The sequence below is a fragment of the Bufo bufo genome, chromosome 1 (genome assembly GCF_905171765.1).
Source record: "Bufo bufo chromosome 1, aBufBuf1.1, whole genome shotgun sequence".
In the NCBI taxonomy this organism is placed as follows: domain Eukaryota; kingdom Metazoa; phylum Chordata; class Amphibia; order Anura; family Bufonidae; genus Bufo; species Bufo bufo.
The window spans coordinates 33,513,690-33,530,119 of record NC_053389.1 but is presented as its reverse complement, the minus strand read 5'-3'; the positions used below and the strand labels follow the sequence as shown (position 1 = coordinate 33,530,119).

General features: G+C 46.0%; 1 protein-coding gene across 3 annotated transcripts in view; it reads left to right on the top strand.

Moving 5' to 3' along the window:
• LOC120993044 (venom serine protease inhibitor-like) overlaps positions 1 to 14,240 on the top strand; it is a 242,274-nt gene extending 228,034 nt beyond the window's left edge. For 2 of the 3 annotated variants that reach the window (XM_040421703.1, XM_040421705.1), the window contains exon 5: positions 14,077 to 14,240. In XM_040421703.1, the coding sequence (XP_040277637.1) occupies positions 14,077 to 14,088 (12 nt within the window). In that variant the 3' untranslated portion in view covers positions 14,089 to 14,240. Of the gene's footprint in view, positions 1 to 12,333; positions 12,507 to 14,076 lie in introns of all 3 variants that reach the window. The other variant, XM_040421704.1, reaches the window with a different exon arrangement.
• Positions 14,241 to 16,430: the final 2,190 nt, after the last annotated feature.

Genomic DNA, 16,430 nt, shown 5'->3' with positions numbered 1-16,430 from the left:
GGCTGCAAAAAAGTGTCACACATCTGGTATCTCCGTACTCGGGAGAAGTTGGGGAATGTGTTTTGGGGTGTCTTTTTACATATACCCATGCTGGGTGAGAGAAATATCTTGGCAAAAGACAACTTTTCCCATTTTTTTATACAAAGTTGGCATTTGACCAAGATATTTATCTCACCCAGCATGGGTATATGTAAAATGACACCCCAAAACACATTCCCCAACTTCTCCTGAGTACGGCGATACCAGATGTGTGACACTTTTTTGCAGCCTAGATGCGCAAAGGGGCCCAAATTCCTTTTAGGAGGGCATTTTTAGACATTTGGATACCAGACTTCTCACGCTTTGGGGCCCCTAGAATGCCAGGGCAGTATAAATACCCCACATGTGACCCCATTTTGGAAAGAAGACACCCCAAGGTATTCAATGAGGGGCATGGCGAGTTCATAGAAATTTTTTTTTTTTGGCACAAGTTAGCGGAAATTGATATTTTTTATTTTTTTCTCACAAAGTCTCCCGTTCCGCTAACTTGGGACAAAAATTTCAATCTTTCATGGACTCAATATGCCCCTCACTGAATACCTGGGGGTGTCTTCTTTCCGAAATGGGGTCACATGTGGGGTATTTATACTGCCCTGGCATTCTAGGGGCCCTAAAGCGTGAGAAGAAGTCTGGAATATAAATGTCTAAAAAATTTTACGCATTTGGATTCCGTGAGGGGTATGGTGAGTTCATGTGAGATTTAATTTTTTGTCACAAGTTAGTGGAATATGAGACTTTGTAAGAAAAAAAAATAATAATTCCGCTAACTTGGGCCAAAAAAATGTCTGAATGGAGCCTTACAGGGGGGTGATCAATGACAGGGGGGTGATCAATGACAGGGGGGTTGATCAATGACAGGGGGGTTGATCAATGACAGGGGGTTGATCAATGACAGGGGGGTGATCAATGACAGGGGGGTGATCAATGACAGGGGGGGTGATCAATGACAGGGGGGGTGATCAATGACAGGGGGGGTGATCAATGACAGGGGTGGTGATCAATGACAGGGGGGTGATCAGGGAGTCTATATGGGGTGATAACCACAGTCATTGATCACGCCCGTGTAAGGCTTCATTCAGACGTCCGGATGCGTTTTGCGGATCCGATCCATCTATCAGTGGATCCGTAAAAATCATGCGGACGTCTGAATGGAGCTTTACAGGGGGGTGATCAATGACAGGGGGGTAATCAATGACAGGGGGGTGATCAGGGAGTCTATATGGGGTGATCACCACAGTCATTGATCATGCCCCTGTAAGGCTTCATTCAGACGCCCGGATGCGTTTTGCGGATCCGATCCATCTATCAGTGGATCCGTAAAAATCATGCGGACGTCTGAATGGAGCTTTACAGGGGGGTGATCAATGACAGGGGGGTAATCAATGACAGGGGGGTGATCAGGGAGTCTATATGGGGTGATCACCACAGTCATTGATCATGCCCCTGTAAGGCTTCATTCAGACGTCCGGATGCGTTTTGCGGATCCGATCCATCTATCAGTGGATCCGTAAAAATCATGCGGACGTCTGAATGGAGCTTTACAGGGGGGTAATCAATGACAGGGGGGTGATCAATGACAGGGGGGTGATCAGGGAGTCTATATGGGGTGATAACCACAGTCATTGATCATGCCCCTGTAAGGCTTCATTCAGACGTCCGGATGCGTTTTGCGGATCCGATCCATCTATCAGTGGATCCGTAAAAATCATGCGGACATCTGAATGGAGCTTTACAGGGGGGTGATCAGGGAGTCTATATGGGGTGATCACCACAGTCATTGATCATGCCCCTGTAAGGCTTCATTCAGACGTCCGGATGCGTTTTGCGGATCCGATCCATCTATCAGTGGATCCGTAAAAATCATGCGGACGTCTGAATGGAGCTTTACAGGGGGGTAATCAATGACAGGGGGGTGATCAATGACAGGGGGGTGATCAGGGAGTCTATATGGGGTGATAACCACAGTCATTGATCATGCCCCTGTAAGGCTTCATTCAGACGTCCGGATGCGTTTTGCGGATCCGATCCATCTATCAGTGGATCCGTAAAAATCATGCGGACATCTGAATGGAGCTTTACAGGGGGTTGATCAATGACAGGGGGGTAATCAATGACAGGGGGGTGATCAGGGGCTAATAAGGGGTTAATAAGTGACGGGGGGGGGGGGGGTAGTGTAGTGTAGTGGTGCTTGGTGGGACTTTACTGAGCTACCTGTGTCCTCTGGTGGTCGATCCAAACAAATGGGACCACCAGAGGACCAGGTAGCAGGTATATTAGACGCTGTTATCAAAACAGCGTCTAATATACCTGTTAGGGGTTAAAAAAAACACATCTCCAGCCTGCCAGCGAACGATCGCCGCTGGCAGGCTGGAGATCAACTCTCTTACCTTCCGTTCCTGTGAGCGCGCGCGCCTGTGTGCGCGCGTTCACAGGAAATCTCGCGTCTCGCGAGAGGACGCGTATATGCGTCCAGGAGGAATGAATCAACCACCTCCAGGACGCGTCTGTGCGTACAGCGGTCCGGAGGTGGTTAAAAGCTGAGGCCGCAATTCATACGCAACAGTTCAGATTCACGATACATTTATGAATGTGGGTCATTAAAGGGCTTCTGTCAACAGATTTGTACCTATGAAACTGCAACACATGCAACAGGTCAGCCAGTTTCATAGGCACCAGTCTGCTGACAGATGCCCTTTAAGTGAACTATGGAACACTGGGTCCAGAGGAATCAAGCAGGTCAGCAGTGTCTATCTATTGACATAACTTTGCAATCGCAACACAGAACAACTTTAAGAAATACACAGAAATAGTGCTGTATAATGCAGAGCTGTGGCCATGCAGTGAAGCTGAGCTAAAACACAACTGGAGCAGTTGAACTGTGACTTGGCTTGGAGCTGTACAAAACAGAGCTGTGTATGTGCTGTGATGAAACAGAGCTGAGACACACCTGGAGTAGTTCAACTGTGGATTGGTTTGGAGCTGTACAAAGCAGATGCCAGGAGTGCAACCAGTCACTTCACTAGGCAGGGCTGTGCTGGAAGGGTTGACACCAGTGTTCATCGAGCACCAAAGTGCTCGTGTGCTCTGGTGCTCGAAAAAGCATGGCCAGATACTTAAAAAAAAGAGACTTCTGCGTAGCAGACAAGAAACGTGCGGGGAGGAGACTTGAGCCTAGCGCTCGAGCACACGCGATATTCGGCCAAACACAGCGATGTGCCGAGCCGGCACACTAGTTGACACGCCGACTGGAAAAGTCCTGGCTGCTGGACCTGTTAGTGCAACTGGAATCTGAGCCAATCAGGTTTCTGACTCTTTCTCCAATCCCAGAGCTAGGCAGTGGATTTAATACTGCTGATTCCAATCAATCTTGGCTATGATTGCAGTTGTTTTCAGGGCACCATGCTGTGGACTTCCTACTGATCCTACCACTTGGACTCCCACCAATCATGAGAATGGGAGCCTTGTGCCCTGTGGAGCCCTCTAGAAATATACAGAACGCCTGGTTAAAACTGTGCATCGCCACTTATTTCTTTGGGAGCACCGGAAATAGCCAAGCACACACAGGAAAGAACACTGACACTGAAGTATTTGAACCGGCGTGATTAGGAATTAACACAGCAGGCAGGCTGGCTTCAGGGACAAACTTGACCAGGGACCCATGTGGCTTGGCATCGAGGGGCAGTAGACCAGTCAGGATGTCATCTGGAAGAGCCATGACAGACAACAATCAGCACACAGGATAGAACACTGAGCTATATTTCTATGTACCAACAGGGAGGCCAAATTACTGTATTATCAGAATGCCCCCAAGCAGAAAAAATTGTCAAACTGAATCAGGCATATGGATTCATGCAGATTTTTACAAACCTCCGGCTTATGCCAATGAATAGATCTTTCATTGTATCAATTTATCGTTGGCCCAATTATGTTACAACTAATACTAACCCTGCACAACCCCAAATCTACTGTCTTGTCTGTCATAACTAGAGATGAGCGAAGTTTAGAAAATTTTGATTCGCTTGCTTGGCCGAATATCACAAAGACATTAATTCATCGTGAAGCACATTTCTTTGTGAGTAGGGGGCGCAATGATGACAGGAGACGGTGGTTGCACCCCCCCCCCCCCCCCCCCGTCACTGAACTCCTCAGATGCCGCGTTCATCGCTGATTGCGGCATCTGAGATAAAAAAAAATAGTGCCATCAGGGATTAATTGGTGAAAAAGAAATAATAATCACATTATCCATTTGAGCGAGAAAAGGCTTGATTGAAGATCTTTTGCGACGCGTGGTGACATCATACGTCACTGTGCACGAGATTTGGCGTGAGTATGTTTTTTGTTTTTACCGCCATTTCAGGGAAAATTGATTTGTTACCATGAAATTCGGCTTTGTGGCGAATCGAATGTTCCCTGAAATTCGGATCGAAGTCAACATCAGATACTTCAATGTGCTCAACACCAGTCATATACCATACTGTGCTGCTGCAGCTTCTATTGCCACTACCACTACTCTTCACAGCTGCACATCAACTACCTTGTTGGTTCCATATTGTGCTGCCTATGCTCTCACTACTACTGCCGCTACTTCCCATATACAACTGTGCATCTTGTGCCTCGTCTGTGAGGTTCCACATCCACACTCTACTACTGCTGCTCCCCTAAAAAAAAATTGAAAAATTGGATGCTTGTTCAGAACAAGCCACAGCTTCTTCCAATATTACTGTGTGTATAAACGCAGACAGTCATCTGCCTTCAATAAGGGATATGTTATTGAGCATCTTTTTTCTTTTTTTTTAAGTATAACAGATCCAAAAGTGTGGTGTTTTTGTAAACTTCCTTATTTGTTAACCATGCCCAATTTACAGGTGAAACTCGAAAAATCTTGAATATCATGCAAAAGTCAATTTATTTCAGTATTGCAAATTAAAAAGAATTGCATTAATGCAGTTTAAAATTAGAATTTTGTAAAAAGGTTCAATATTCCAGGCTCAAAGTGTCACACTCTAGTCAGCTAATTAATCCATACCCCCTAAGCAAAGGATACCTGAGATTGTGACTTTGGGGTTTCATAAGCTATAAGCCATAATCATCCAAATTATAACAAATAAAGGCTTGAAATATCTCACATGTAATGAGTCTATCTCATATATATTAGTTTCACCTTTTAAGTTGCATTACTGAAATAAATGAACTTTGCACGATATTCAAATTTTTCGAGTTTCACCTGTACGAGTGATGATCGAGCACCAAAGTATTCAGGTGTTTGGCCCAAACACATTGCTATATTCGTGTGCTTGACCCAGCACCCGAGTATAATGGAAGTCAATGGGAGACAACCAGGCACCGCCTGCTCTGAAGAGGCGAGTGTGCCTGGTCCATTGGAAAAGGTCAGAAAGTGACAGAAACACCACTGAAATGGATCCGGAACAGCATGGGGACAATGTCTGGATGCATCTTGGACTCCCAAGTCGCTGCTGGGAATCATGTTCTCCGAGTTGAACGTCACTTTTACAGACTGACAAAAATACGCCCAAAACTCCCCTAAAAAAAAAAAAAATTTTACAGGAAAAATTGTTAGGAAAAATTCTTTCCTGTATATTTACTTGTATATAAAGTGCCAGTGCTGCCAAAAGTTACAAGGAAAAGGCACTCCGAAACAGCCTGTATATCACATAAAGGAGGGCCTCATTCACATTGTGGTACAATTGTTCAGGTAGTGGGACTCCTACACTCATAAAGCCTATGCACTAAGTGAAAGGGCTGCCAAAAATTACAAGGAACCGACACTGCAATACTCCCTTTATTACACAAAAAGGTGGGCATCATACACAACCTTGAAAAAAAATTATGATTGGTGGCCTGCTGGTGACCCTCAAAAACATTTGGAGCAAGGGCTTGCTGATCTGACCATCCAAAAAATGAGGGGCGAGGGCCTGCTGTTGAGCTGACCCTCAAAAACATTTGGAGCAATGGCCTGCTGGTGACCCTCTAAAACATTAGGGGCAAGGGCCTGCTGGTGAGCTGACGCTCTAAAACAGGCATCCTCAAAATGCGGCCCTCCAGCTGTTGCAAAACTACAACTCCCAGCATGCCCGAACAGCCTACAGGTATCAGCCTACAGCAGGGCATTGTGGGAGTTGTAGTTTTACAACAGCTGGAGGGCCGCAGTTTGAGGATGCCTGCTCTAAAACATTATATGCGAGTGCATGCTGTACAGCTGATGCTCTAAAACATTATATGTGAGTGCATTTTGTTCAGCTGACGCTCTAAATCATTATATGCGAGTGCCTGCAGGTGAGCTGTAGCTCTAAAAAATTATATGCGAATGTATGCTGTTCAGCTGATGCTCTAAAACATGATATGCGAGTGCCTGCAGGTGAGCTGATGCTCTAAAACATTATATGCGAGTGCCTGCAGGTGAGCTGACGCTGTAAAAAAATATATGTGAGTCCCTGCAGGTAAGCTGACGCTCTAAAAAATTATGTGCATGCTGCTCAGCTGACGCTCTAAAACATGATATGCGAGTGCCTGCAGGTGAGCTGACACTGTAAAAAATTATATGCTAGTGCATTCTGTTGAGGTTACTGGTGGGGTGTCATGAAGTGTCCCATGCCTTAGAGAGTGTTGCCCTGCCTTTGTTGGAACTGCAGTGTGTTCCACTTGTCTCCCTTCCTCGGTTGCCTAAGGAAGTACGGACTCTGCCCGCCGCATTGTCAGATGGAAAATTTTGGAGCAATCTCTCAACAAGTACCTTCTGGTATTGCACATTTTACTCATCCTCTCCACCACAGGAATGAAAGATGAGAAGTTCTCTTTGTAGCGGGGGTCGAGAAGGGTGAACACCCAGTAAGTCGTGCCAAAACACTGCCTCTTCCAGCCTGTTGCGGTGCTGCGGATCTTTCCCCCTCTGTCCTGCTGTCCTCACTCGGCTTGCCACCGTCCCAGGTTGGCTCAGTGATTTCATCGTCCACCACCTCCTCTTCCGCTTCCTCAATCTGGTCATCGTACTGACTTGTTGACCTAAAAAGAACCTCACTTATTGACAACTGTGTCTCATCCACATTATCCACTTTGTGAAACACTAATTGCTGTTCCCCACTGTCATCTTCTTCTGACTCTGGATGCTCAAGAGTTTGGGCATCAGTGCACACAATCTCCTCATGTCCCTCTTAAATCGGGCTTGGCGAGAGACCCAAATCAAGGAATGGCGATGAAAAGAGATCCTCGGAATATCCGAGTGTGGGATCACTTGTTTGGCAAGACTCTCCATGTTGGGAGGAAGGAGCATCAGGGTGAGGATTCTGTTGACCAGACTCTTGGCTACTGAGACTGGACTTGGTGGAAGACAGGGTGGTGTTTAACCAACTGGAAGCATGATCTGCTGCAATCTAACCGACCACCTGGTCGCACTGGTGTGACTTAGAGAGTGGTGTCCTGCGCCGCCCTGCAAACTGGGACATGAAGCTAGGTATCGTGGATGAGTGTGTTTCTTGTGTTCTGGCAGCAGGTACAGTTTCACCACGCCCAGGGCCACGGCCTCTGCGTGCACCATCAGCAGCACGGCCATTTCCCTGTCCCTTACTGCTCGCCTTTAGCATTTTAAATGGTATATATGCTTGCAAGTATGTCACACATACAGTAGCGCAGGTTTTGTAAGTGTATGCGCTAATAAATAACACTGAATGTCAGATATTGTTAGGATGCGCAAACGTTATACAGGAGATGTAGCGCAGATAATGTCGCTGTCTGCAGCGTCTATGAAAAAAGTACTCTGAATGTCAGATAATTTTAGGATGCGCATATGTTATACAGGAGATGTAGCGCAGATAATGTCGCTGTCTGCAGCGTCGATGAAAAAAGTACACTGAATGTCACAGATAATTTTAGGATGTGCAAATGTAACACAACAGTTGTAGCAGAGGTTGTGTCACTGTCTGTGAAGGCCAAACAATTACACGCAATTTGGGGCAGGTTGCGCTAAAAATATATATTGCTGCCAGATACAACAATAGCCCTTAAAAGGACTTTTGGGTCTCTAACACCAACCCTGCCTAACAAAAACGAAAATAATAATTCAATGCAGCCTAACATGAAGTCAGCCATGTGTGCCAGAGTACCAACAGGCAAGACATCAATGTCAACATCCGGATGACTCTCAATCTCCTCATCCTCCTCCTCTTCTGCCCATCCACGCTGAACAGATGGAATTAAAGTTCCATAGGTACTACCCTCTGTAGAAGAGGCAACTGTCTCCAGCTCCTCCTCCTCCTCTTCATGGTCCAATTCGCGCTGAGAAGACGAACTATGGGTGTAATGTCCTCCCCCATTTCCTCGTCTGCCACATTCAGAGCGTCCTCCTTAATTGTGAGCAGCGATCGTTTGAGTAGATACAGCAGTGGGATGGTTACGCTGATAATAGCGCTATCGCCACTAACCAACTTTGTGGATTCATCAAAGATTTTTAAAACCTCACATAGGTCTGACATCAATGCCCACTCCTCGCTTGTGAATAGAGGCAGTTGACTCGAAAGGCAATGACCATGTTGCAGCTGGTATTCCACAACTGCCCTCTGCTGCTCACCAAGCCTGGCCAACATGTAGAACGTAGAGTTCCAGCGTGTGCTCACGTCGCACAACAGTCGGTGAGCTGGATGCCGCAAGCGCTGCTGCAGCGTTGACAGACCGGCTGAAGCTGTAAATGACGGTCAGAAATGGGCACACAAGCGGCACTCCTTCACCAATAGCTCTTGCAAATTGGGGTAGGTTTTGATAAACCTCTGAACCATTAAGTTTAAGACGTGGGCTAGGCATGGAATGTGTGTCAGGTTGTCAAGCTCCAAAGCGGCCACCAAGTTACAGCCATTGTCAGACACAACCATGCCTGGTTGTAGGTTGGGTGGCAAAAGCCACAGCTCGGTCTGGTCCCTTATACCCTGTCACAGCTCTGCGGCAGTGTGCTGTTTGTCCCCTAAGCAGATCAGCTTCAGCATGGCCTGTTGACGCTTACCCACAGCAGTGCTACACTGCTTCCAGCTAGCGACTGATGGCTGACTGCTGTTGGAGGTGGAGTTGGAGGAGGAAAAGTGGGGGTTGGAGCCAGTAGCATAGCTGTTGGCGGAGACTCTGATGGACGTAGGGTCCGCAATCCTGGCTGTGGGTAGCACCTGTGCCATCCCAGTGTACGACTCACTACCGGCCTCCACAACATTCAACCAGTGTGCGGTCAGGGAAATGTAGCGTCCCTGGCCACCAGCACTGGTCCATGTTTCCTTGGTGAAGTGGACGTTCTCAATAAGTGCGTTGGTCAGGGCAAGGGTGATGTTCTGGGACACATGTTGGTGTAAGGCTGGCACGGCATACCATGAAAAATAGTGGCGGCTGGGGACTGCGTACCGAGGGACGGCTGCCGATATCAGGCTGCGGAAGGCCTCAGTGTCCACAAGCCTAAATGGCAACATTTCAAGGGCCAGTAATTTCGAAAGATGCACATTTAGGGCTATGGCCTGTGGGTGGGTGGGTATTTGCGCTTGCGTTTAAATGCCTGTGTTATGGACATTTGGATGCTGCGCTGGGACAGGGAAGTGTATGTTGTTGCAGACGGTTCATGTGAAGGGCGAGGGGCATCCGGGCCGGCGCCTTCAACAGAAGATTGGTTAGCAGTATTTATAATATAACAAAAACAAAGACAGGTGCACTCTGCGGTCTTACTAAGCCCTCAAACTGGTGTTAAAATTGAGAGATTAGCCAACATGTCCTACGTGAGGACATGTCTGAGCCCGAGCACCGCGCCAAGGTTTCTCAAGTAGCTCGGGACCTAACGCTAAACCTACCTGGGCTGTATGGGCAATACCAGGAGCCAGTGGGCGAATTACAGGAGCGCAAGGTCCGACTCAAAGCAATCTCCCAGTAACCTCCAGCATGTGACCATGCATACAATGGGAGGAGGCAGAGAGCTCTTAGCCCCACCCATGTTGTTGCAGACTGTTGCAGACGGTTAATGTGAAGGTCCAGGTGCAGGGCGAGGGGCATCCGGGCCGGCGCCTTTGACAGGAGATTGGTTAGCAGTATGGAGATTAGAGGAGGCAGTGGTGTGACCCGCAGACCCCGATTGTGGAAGCAGGCGTTTGGCCCACCTATTAGGGTGCTTGGATGCTATGTGGTGGTGGTGAGGTTGCTAGTGTTCACGCCACGGCTCATTTTGGTTTGGCACAGGTTGCAACTACCACTCTTTTGTCGTCTGCACTTTCCTCAAAAAAGCGCCATACTGCGGAACACCTACTCCTTGGCAAGGAAGATTTGCGCATGGGGGTGCTCGGTGTCACGGCCGCGGGCCTGTTTGGTGTGGGCCGACTTCTCATTTTTGCAACGCCACTACCTCTTCCAGCCTGTTGTGGTGCTGCGGATCCGTCCCTCTCTGTACTGCTGTCCTTGCTCGGCTTTTCACCTTCCCATGTTGGGTCTGTGACCTCATCGTCCACCACCTTCACTTCCTCACTCTGCTCATCCTCCTGACTTGACCTAACCACAACCTGAGTGATTGGCAACTGTGTCTCATCATCATCCTTCTCGTGAGCGAATGGTTGCCGTTCACCACCGTCATCTTCTTGTGACTGTGAAGGTTCAAGAGCTTGGGAATCAAGGCACAATATCTCAGGTCCCTCTTCAAGCGTGCTGGCCAAGAGGGCCAAATCTAATAGTGTCGTTTGGCAAGCCTCTCCATGGTGGGAGGAAGGATGATCAGAGTGAGGATTCGGTTGACCAGACTCTTGGCTACAGAGACTGGACCTGGTGGAAGAGAGGGTGGTACTTAGCCGACTTGAAGCATTATCTTCAGCAATTCAACTGACCAACTGTTCGCACTGGTCCGACTTTGATAGTGTTGTCCTGCACCGCCCAGCTAAGTTGGACATGAAGCTGAGTACGGTGGATTTTTTTTTTCTGGTGCACTGGCAGCAGACACAGTTTCATTGTGCCCAGGGCACACGGGCCCACTTCCCCGTCCCTTAGTGCTCGCCTTCTTCATAATAATGGTTTTGTCACAAGATGTGGCTCAGATTTTTATACTGTCCACTAAAGATACAGTTTTCTGATGCTAGACAGTACATGTCACATAAACCAACAGAATATGGACACTAGATTAGGCCCAGATTCATGGAATTTTAAATACAGACACTGTTTTTGGATGCCATAAAGTATATGTCAAATAAACCCACAGAATATGAACAGTATATTAGCCCCAGATTAATGTAATTTGAAATACAGACACTGTTTTCCGATGCCTGACAGAATATGTCACATATACCCTCAGAATATGGACACTATATTATGCTCAGATTAATGGAATTGGAAATACAGACACTGTTTGCAGATGTAGTTCAGTATTTTTTACACAAAGCCACACACTATGGACACTAGATGTGGCCCAGATTAGTAAAGACACAGTCTGCGGATGATGTACAGTATATGTCACTAATAGGTATAAAATAAAAATATCTTGCTGCTGTCAAACACACACAGTAGTCCTTAAAAGGATTTTGGGGTCTTTGAAAAGCTTTTGGTAGCAAAAAAAAAGCTAATTTCTCTCCCTGCACTATCTGTCCCTTCTTCAGCACTGTCCCTGAGACTGCAGGAGTTAAATTGTTTGCTGCTCAAAAACACACACAGACACACAGTAGTCCTTAAAAGGACTTTTGGGTCTTGGAAAAGCTTTCTCATAAGAAAAACTGTGAAATTCGCTACCTACTCTGGTTTTCCCTTCCTACGCTCTGCTCTCCCTGTCTATGTGTGACCCGAACATGCGTCATTGGGTGCTATATACGTGATGACGTGTTACGGCCAGCTGTAAAGTCAGCAGCCAACATGGCTACTGGCATTACAGTGAGGGCAGTACTTACCTGCACCTTGATTGGCTGCTTACAACCCGTGAAACATGCGGGGCGGAGACTCGAGCATGGCGCTCGAGCACATGTGGTACTCGGTCAAGTACTGCCATGTGACGAGCATAGCGATGCTCGAGCTGAACAGATATTCGGCCGAGCATGCCCGCTCATCACTAACCTGTACTTTTGCTGTCATTGCAAAGGGAGAAAGAGAGAGAGAATAAAAATTCAAAATAAAAAAAAAGAGAAAAAGACAATACTGAAGAAAAATCAAGACCTAGGAGACTTCAAAGTGTCATATATCAATTTTCAGGCCAATTGGAGCAGTTTTGATTCAAGTTAAATTTAAGCAATACGATAATCCACATGTTCTTTAATAGCTACAGTGTCAACTAACTAATGACTTTTCCCACAGGTCAACGTTGCCCTGTTGGAGCTGCAATATCAGAGTGTGCTGGTTGTTCGTCTTACTGTCCAAATCCGACTAAAGCTTGTACCTTAGAGTGTAAAGTAGACTGTGCATGTACACAGACTGGATATGTTATAGGTCCTGATTACAAATGTATCCCAAAGGAAGAATGTCCAAAGGTAAGCCAGCACCAGATATCTATGTGATCCATGTATTCAATGTCATCAAAGATCTGCTCTGTATCAGTATGTAGAGCTACAGTATATGCAACGTCTGCCTTTGTTAAGGAACAGAAGTTCTTCTTCATCTTTTTCTTCTTTGCATCCCATTATATTGTCCATGCCTTCTGCTGCCCTGCTACTTCATGGCATAGACACCACTCCACTCATCCTGTGTCTGTCACAGGTCAAGTACCCCAGCGTTGTGTCTAATAGGGACATTCTGCAGCTGCTAGGCTGTTTTCAAGGTGTTAGACTGGCCTCAAGGCTTCTCTGCAGCGAAGTCCAGATCTGTGCATAGGGATTAAATGATGAATACCAGGGAACCCAAATGCAAACTGGTTGGTTGACAAAGTGCTTCCACACCCCCTGAATGTAACACCTCCTTTTTCCTTCTTCCTTTTCATTTCCTTCCTTCATATTCATTGCACTCTATTTCCTAACTGTTCCCACTATTGTCCTCATCTTTTGCCTTCTTTATATCTTTTGCTCATTTTTTCTCTTGCTGTTTTGCTCAATCAGGCCTCTTTTTTGCACTGTTTCTCTTTTTTGTATAAGTTTCCCTTTTTCCTATCATCTTAATCTGCTCTCTCTTATTCTCTCTTATTCTTCTGTTTAGTGTAGCTGTGTAGGCTCTGGTGCTTGTAAATGCACATGATTGGTGTGGGCCCTGTTACCATTTTTGTACTGGAACTTATGAGCTTCTAGATATACCTTCTTTATCTTCTCCTCCGTCTTCTATTAGTCAGCGAGATGTCCAACATTCTGCGCTAATAAATTTTATAATAAATTATATTGAACAGAGCTCCATTTTTCTGATGTGGCATTTATCAATTTATCATGTAGTGAATGTTAATACAAGCCACTTACTAACGTATTGTTATTATCCATATTGCTTCATTTGCTGGCTGGATTAATTTTTAATTAATTATCACATTATACACTGCTCGTTTCCATGGTTACAGACCACCCTGAAATCCATCATTGGTGGCCGTGCTTGCACAATATAGGATAAAGCACTAGCCTATGTGCACTCCCACGGCCCCGGCCACCAGAGAGGCTGACGCTTTTTCCTATAGTGTGCAAGCACGGCCACCACTGATGGATTACAGGGTGGTCTGTAACCATGGAAACGAGCAGTGTATAATGTGATGTAAAAATTAATCCAGACAGCAAAGGAGGCAATGTGGATAATAACAATACATTAGTAAGTCCCTTGTATTAACTTTCTCTACATGATAAATGCCACTTGCTGAAGTGAGACGACCCCTTTAAGTTATCTCCTCCCTATGGTTTTCCAGCTGTAGTGAAACTATAACTCCCAGCATGTCCTGACTGATGCAGACTTAGGGTTATAATTTTGCAACAGCTGGGGTGCCATATGGGTAGGTTGATGATCACTGCTTTTTTTTTTAATTACATCGTACACCACCTCTGTTTTCTATGAAAAGTGATATAAAATAAGTTATTAACTTCCTAAAAATAAAATAAAAGTCCTGTATATTAATTACTTCTGCTCTACTTCTCACAGGTGAAATCTTAAGATGAAGGCAAGAAACCTCTGATCAAAGGAAGACGACATTGACGTCTCAGAGAAGATTTCTTCCTAGTCCTGAGAAAAAATATGGATAAAATAAAATTGCATGTGTAACAATTCTAACTATTATACCCAATAAACCATTGATAGCATCGTAATAGTGTGGAGTAATTTAAACCACGTCTCCTATTGCTGACAAGATGAAAACCTCTGGTGGCCTGTTCTCCACATAGGTGTAGGTCACAGAGGTGGGACTTGCACCTGTCACATATTTTTGGCATATCCTGTGGTAACTGACAACTATGACAACTGACAACTATGTTAAATTCACTGGCACTGCAATGCAATGCTCCTCCTATACTAGACTCAGTTTACATTGCACTGGTGATGACTAGTGATGAGTGAGCACCAAAGTATTCGAATGTTCGGGCCGAACACATTGCTATGTTCGTGTGCTCGGCCGAGCACCCAAATATAATGGAAGTCAATGGGAGACAACCAGGCACCCCCTGCTCTGAAGAGGGGAGGGTGCCTGGTCCATTGGAAATGGATCGGGAAAAGCATGGGGACAATGCCCAACCCCCCACCAAAAAAAAATCTATTTTATAAGAAAAATTGCTAGGAAACATTTTTTCCTGTATATAAAATTGTATATAAAGTACAAGTGCTACCCAAAATTACAAGGAAGAGGCACTCCAATACACCCTTTATTACACAAAAAGGAGGGCATCATACACACTCTTGAAAAATAATGATTGGTGGCATGCTGGTGACCCTCAAAAACATTTGGTGCAAGGGCCTGCTGCTTAGCTCACCCTCTAAAACATCTGCGAGTGTCTGCAGGTGAGCTGACGCTCTAAAAAATTAGATGCAAATGCATGCTGTTCAAATAACGCACTAAAACATTCGATGCGAGTTGAGGGCCTGCAGTTGAGCTGACCCTATTAAAAAAATTAGAGTGGAGGGAATATATACAATCTGGATGAGGAGGAGGAGAAAATAAGATTCAACCATATACTCTTTTTTTGAGGTGGAAAAGGTGCATGGGAATACAGAAGATTGACTACATTATAAATAAGAGATTGAAAATGCCTTTATGTTCATGATCAGCTCAGCTCTCCTCTGGTGGAGTTGAGAAATCAGGAGCAATCCAGGCCTTGTTCATTTTTATCTGAGTCAACCTGTCAGCATTGCCAGAGAACAAGCGGATACGCTTGCAGCACGCCAGACCTGCAGGGTATAGCGAAGTGAGGTCACGGGTTTGGGCGATCGAGGGTTGCTCACTGTATTTGGAGAACCCTGGGCAGGCATGCAGCAGTGAAAGAGAGGTAGACACAGTTCCTCTGGGGCACACTCGGTATGTGGGGACCAGGCCTGATGTTGTGTGAGGTGGCCTGGATGTTACAGTTATTTTAAGTGCCTGGGGCAAGGTCCCGTTTGGATTTGTGACGCCAGTGCCGGTAACGGTGGCACACCGATTTATAGGAGGAATAACTGAGTACTCGGTGGATAAACCAAACGTTTCTTTACTTGGTGAACACAGTCCAACTTTGTACATACAGTTACAGTTGATAGTGATGATAATGCAGTCCCTTGAACAATACTTCACAAGCAGGTAGACTTTAGATGGTGGCAGGTAGTAATCATGCAAGATACTTGGAGGACACAACGGTTAATGCTTTGCAGTGCAATGCTGCTCTATCCCCTTCAGCTATTCTAGCTGGCTGGATCCCAAGGCCCGGATGCCTAAATACTGGCTTTAATCCTTGGTATATAAATCCTCTCTCCAGTATTGACCCTTGCTCTTTACTTCATAGATCCTCTGCCCATCAGGTTACTTATCTGACTTGTATTATCCTTGCTTGGTTGGGAAGCTGCAGGTTTCTCCCAGGAGGTACATTCCTACTACTGGGGTAATCTTCTGAGCTAACTGAGGCTCACTTGATCCGCAGGTAGGCTAGGATCCCTCTACTAGCCCCCTGGTAACAACTAGAAGCCTGGGCTGTCTAGCTGCATGTCAGGAGGAGGCCCTCAGCATATCACTGGCTGGTGCCTTCTAACTTGTCTCTGCAGACTCCTGACTCTGAACTCTCTCTCCCTGTCTGGGCCTGGATATTTATACTAGGGGCTCCCTATCTCCCTCTAGTGTACGGGATGTCTAACTGCACCCAACTAGTCCTGCTATTGCATCATACAGGGGAACATTGCATATAAAAACACATTAGAAAATACATTGAATGCACACTTAAATATAACATTACTGTCCCTTGCGAGTAGGAGTAACGCGCACACCAATTGACCCTTGTGTAGTGCCCACCTTTGCCCAGTGGGACACTACACGCTTATCT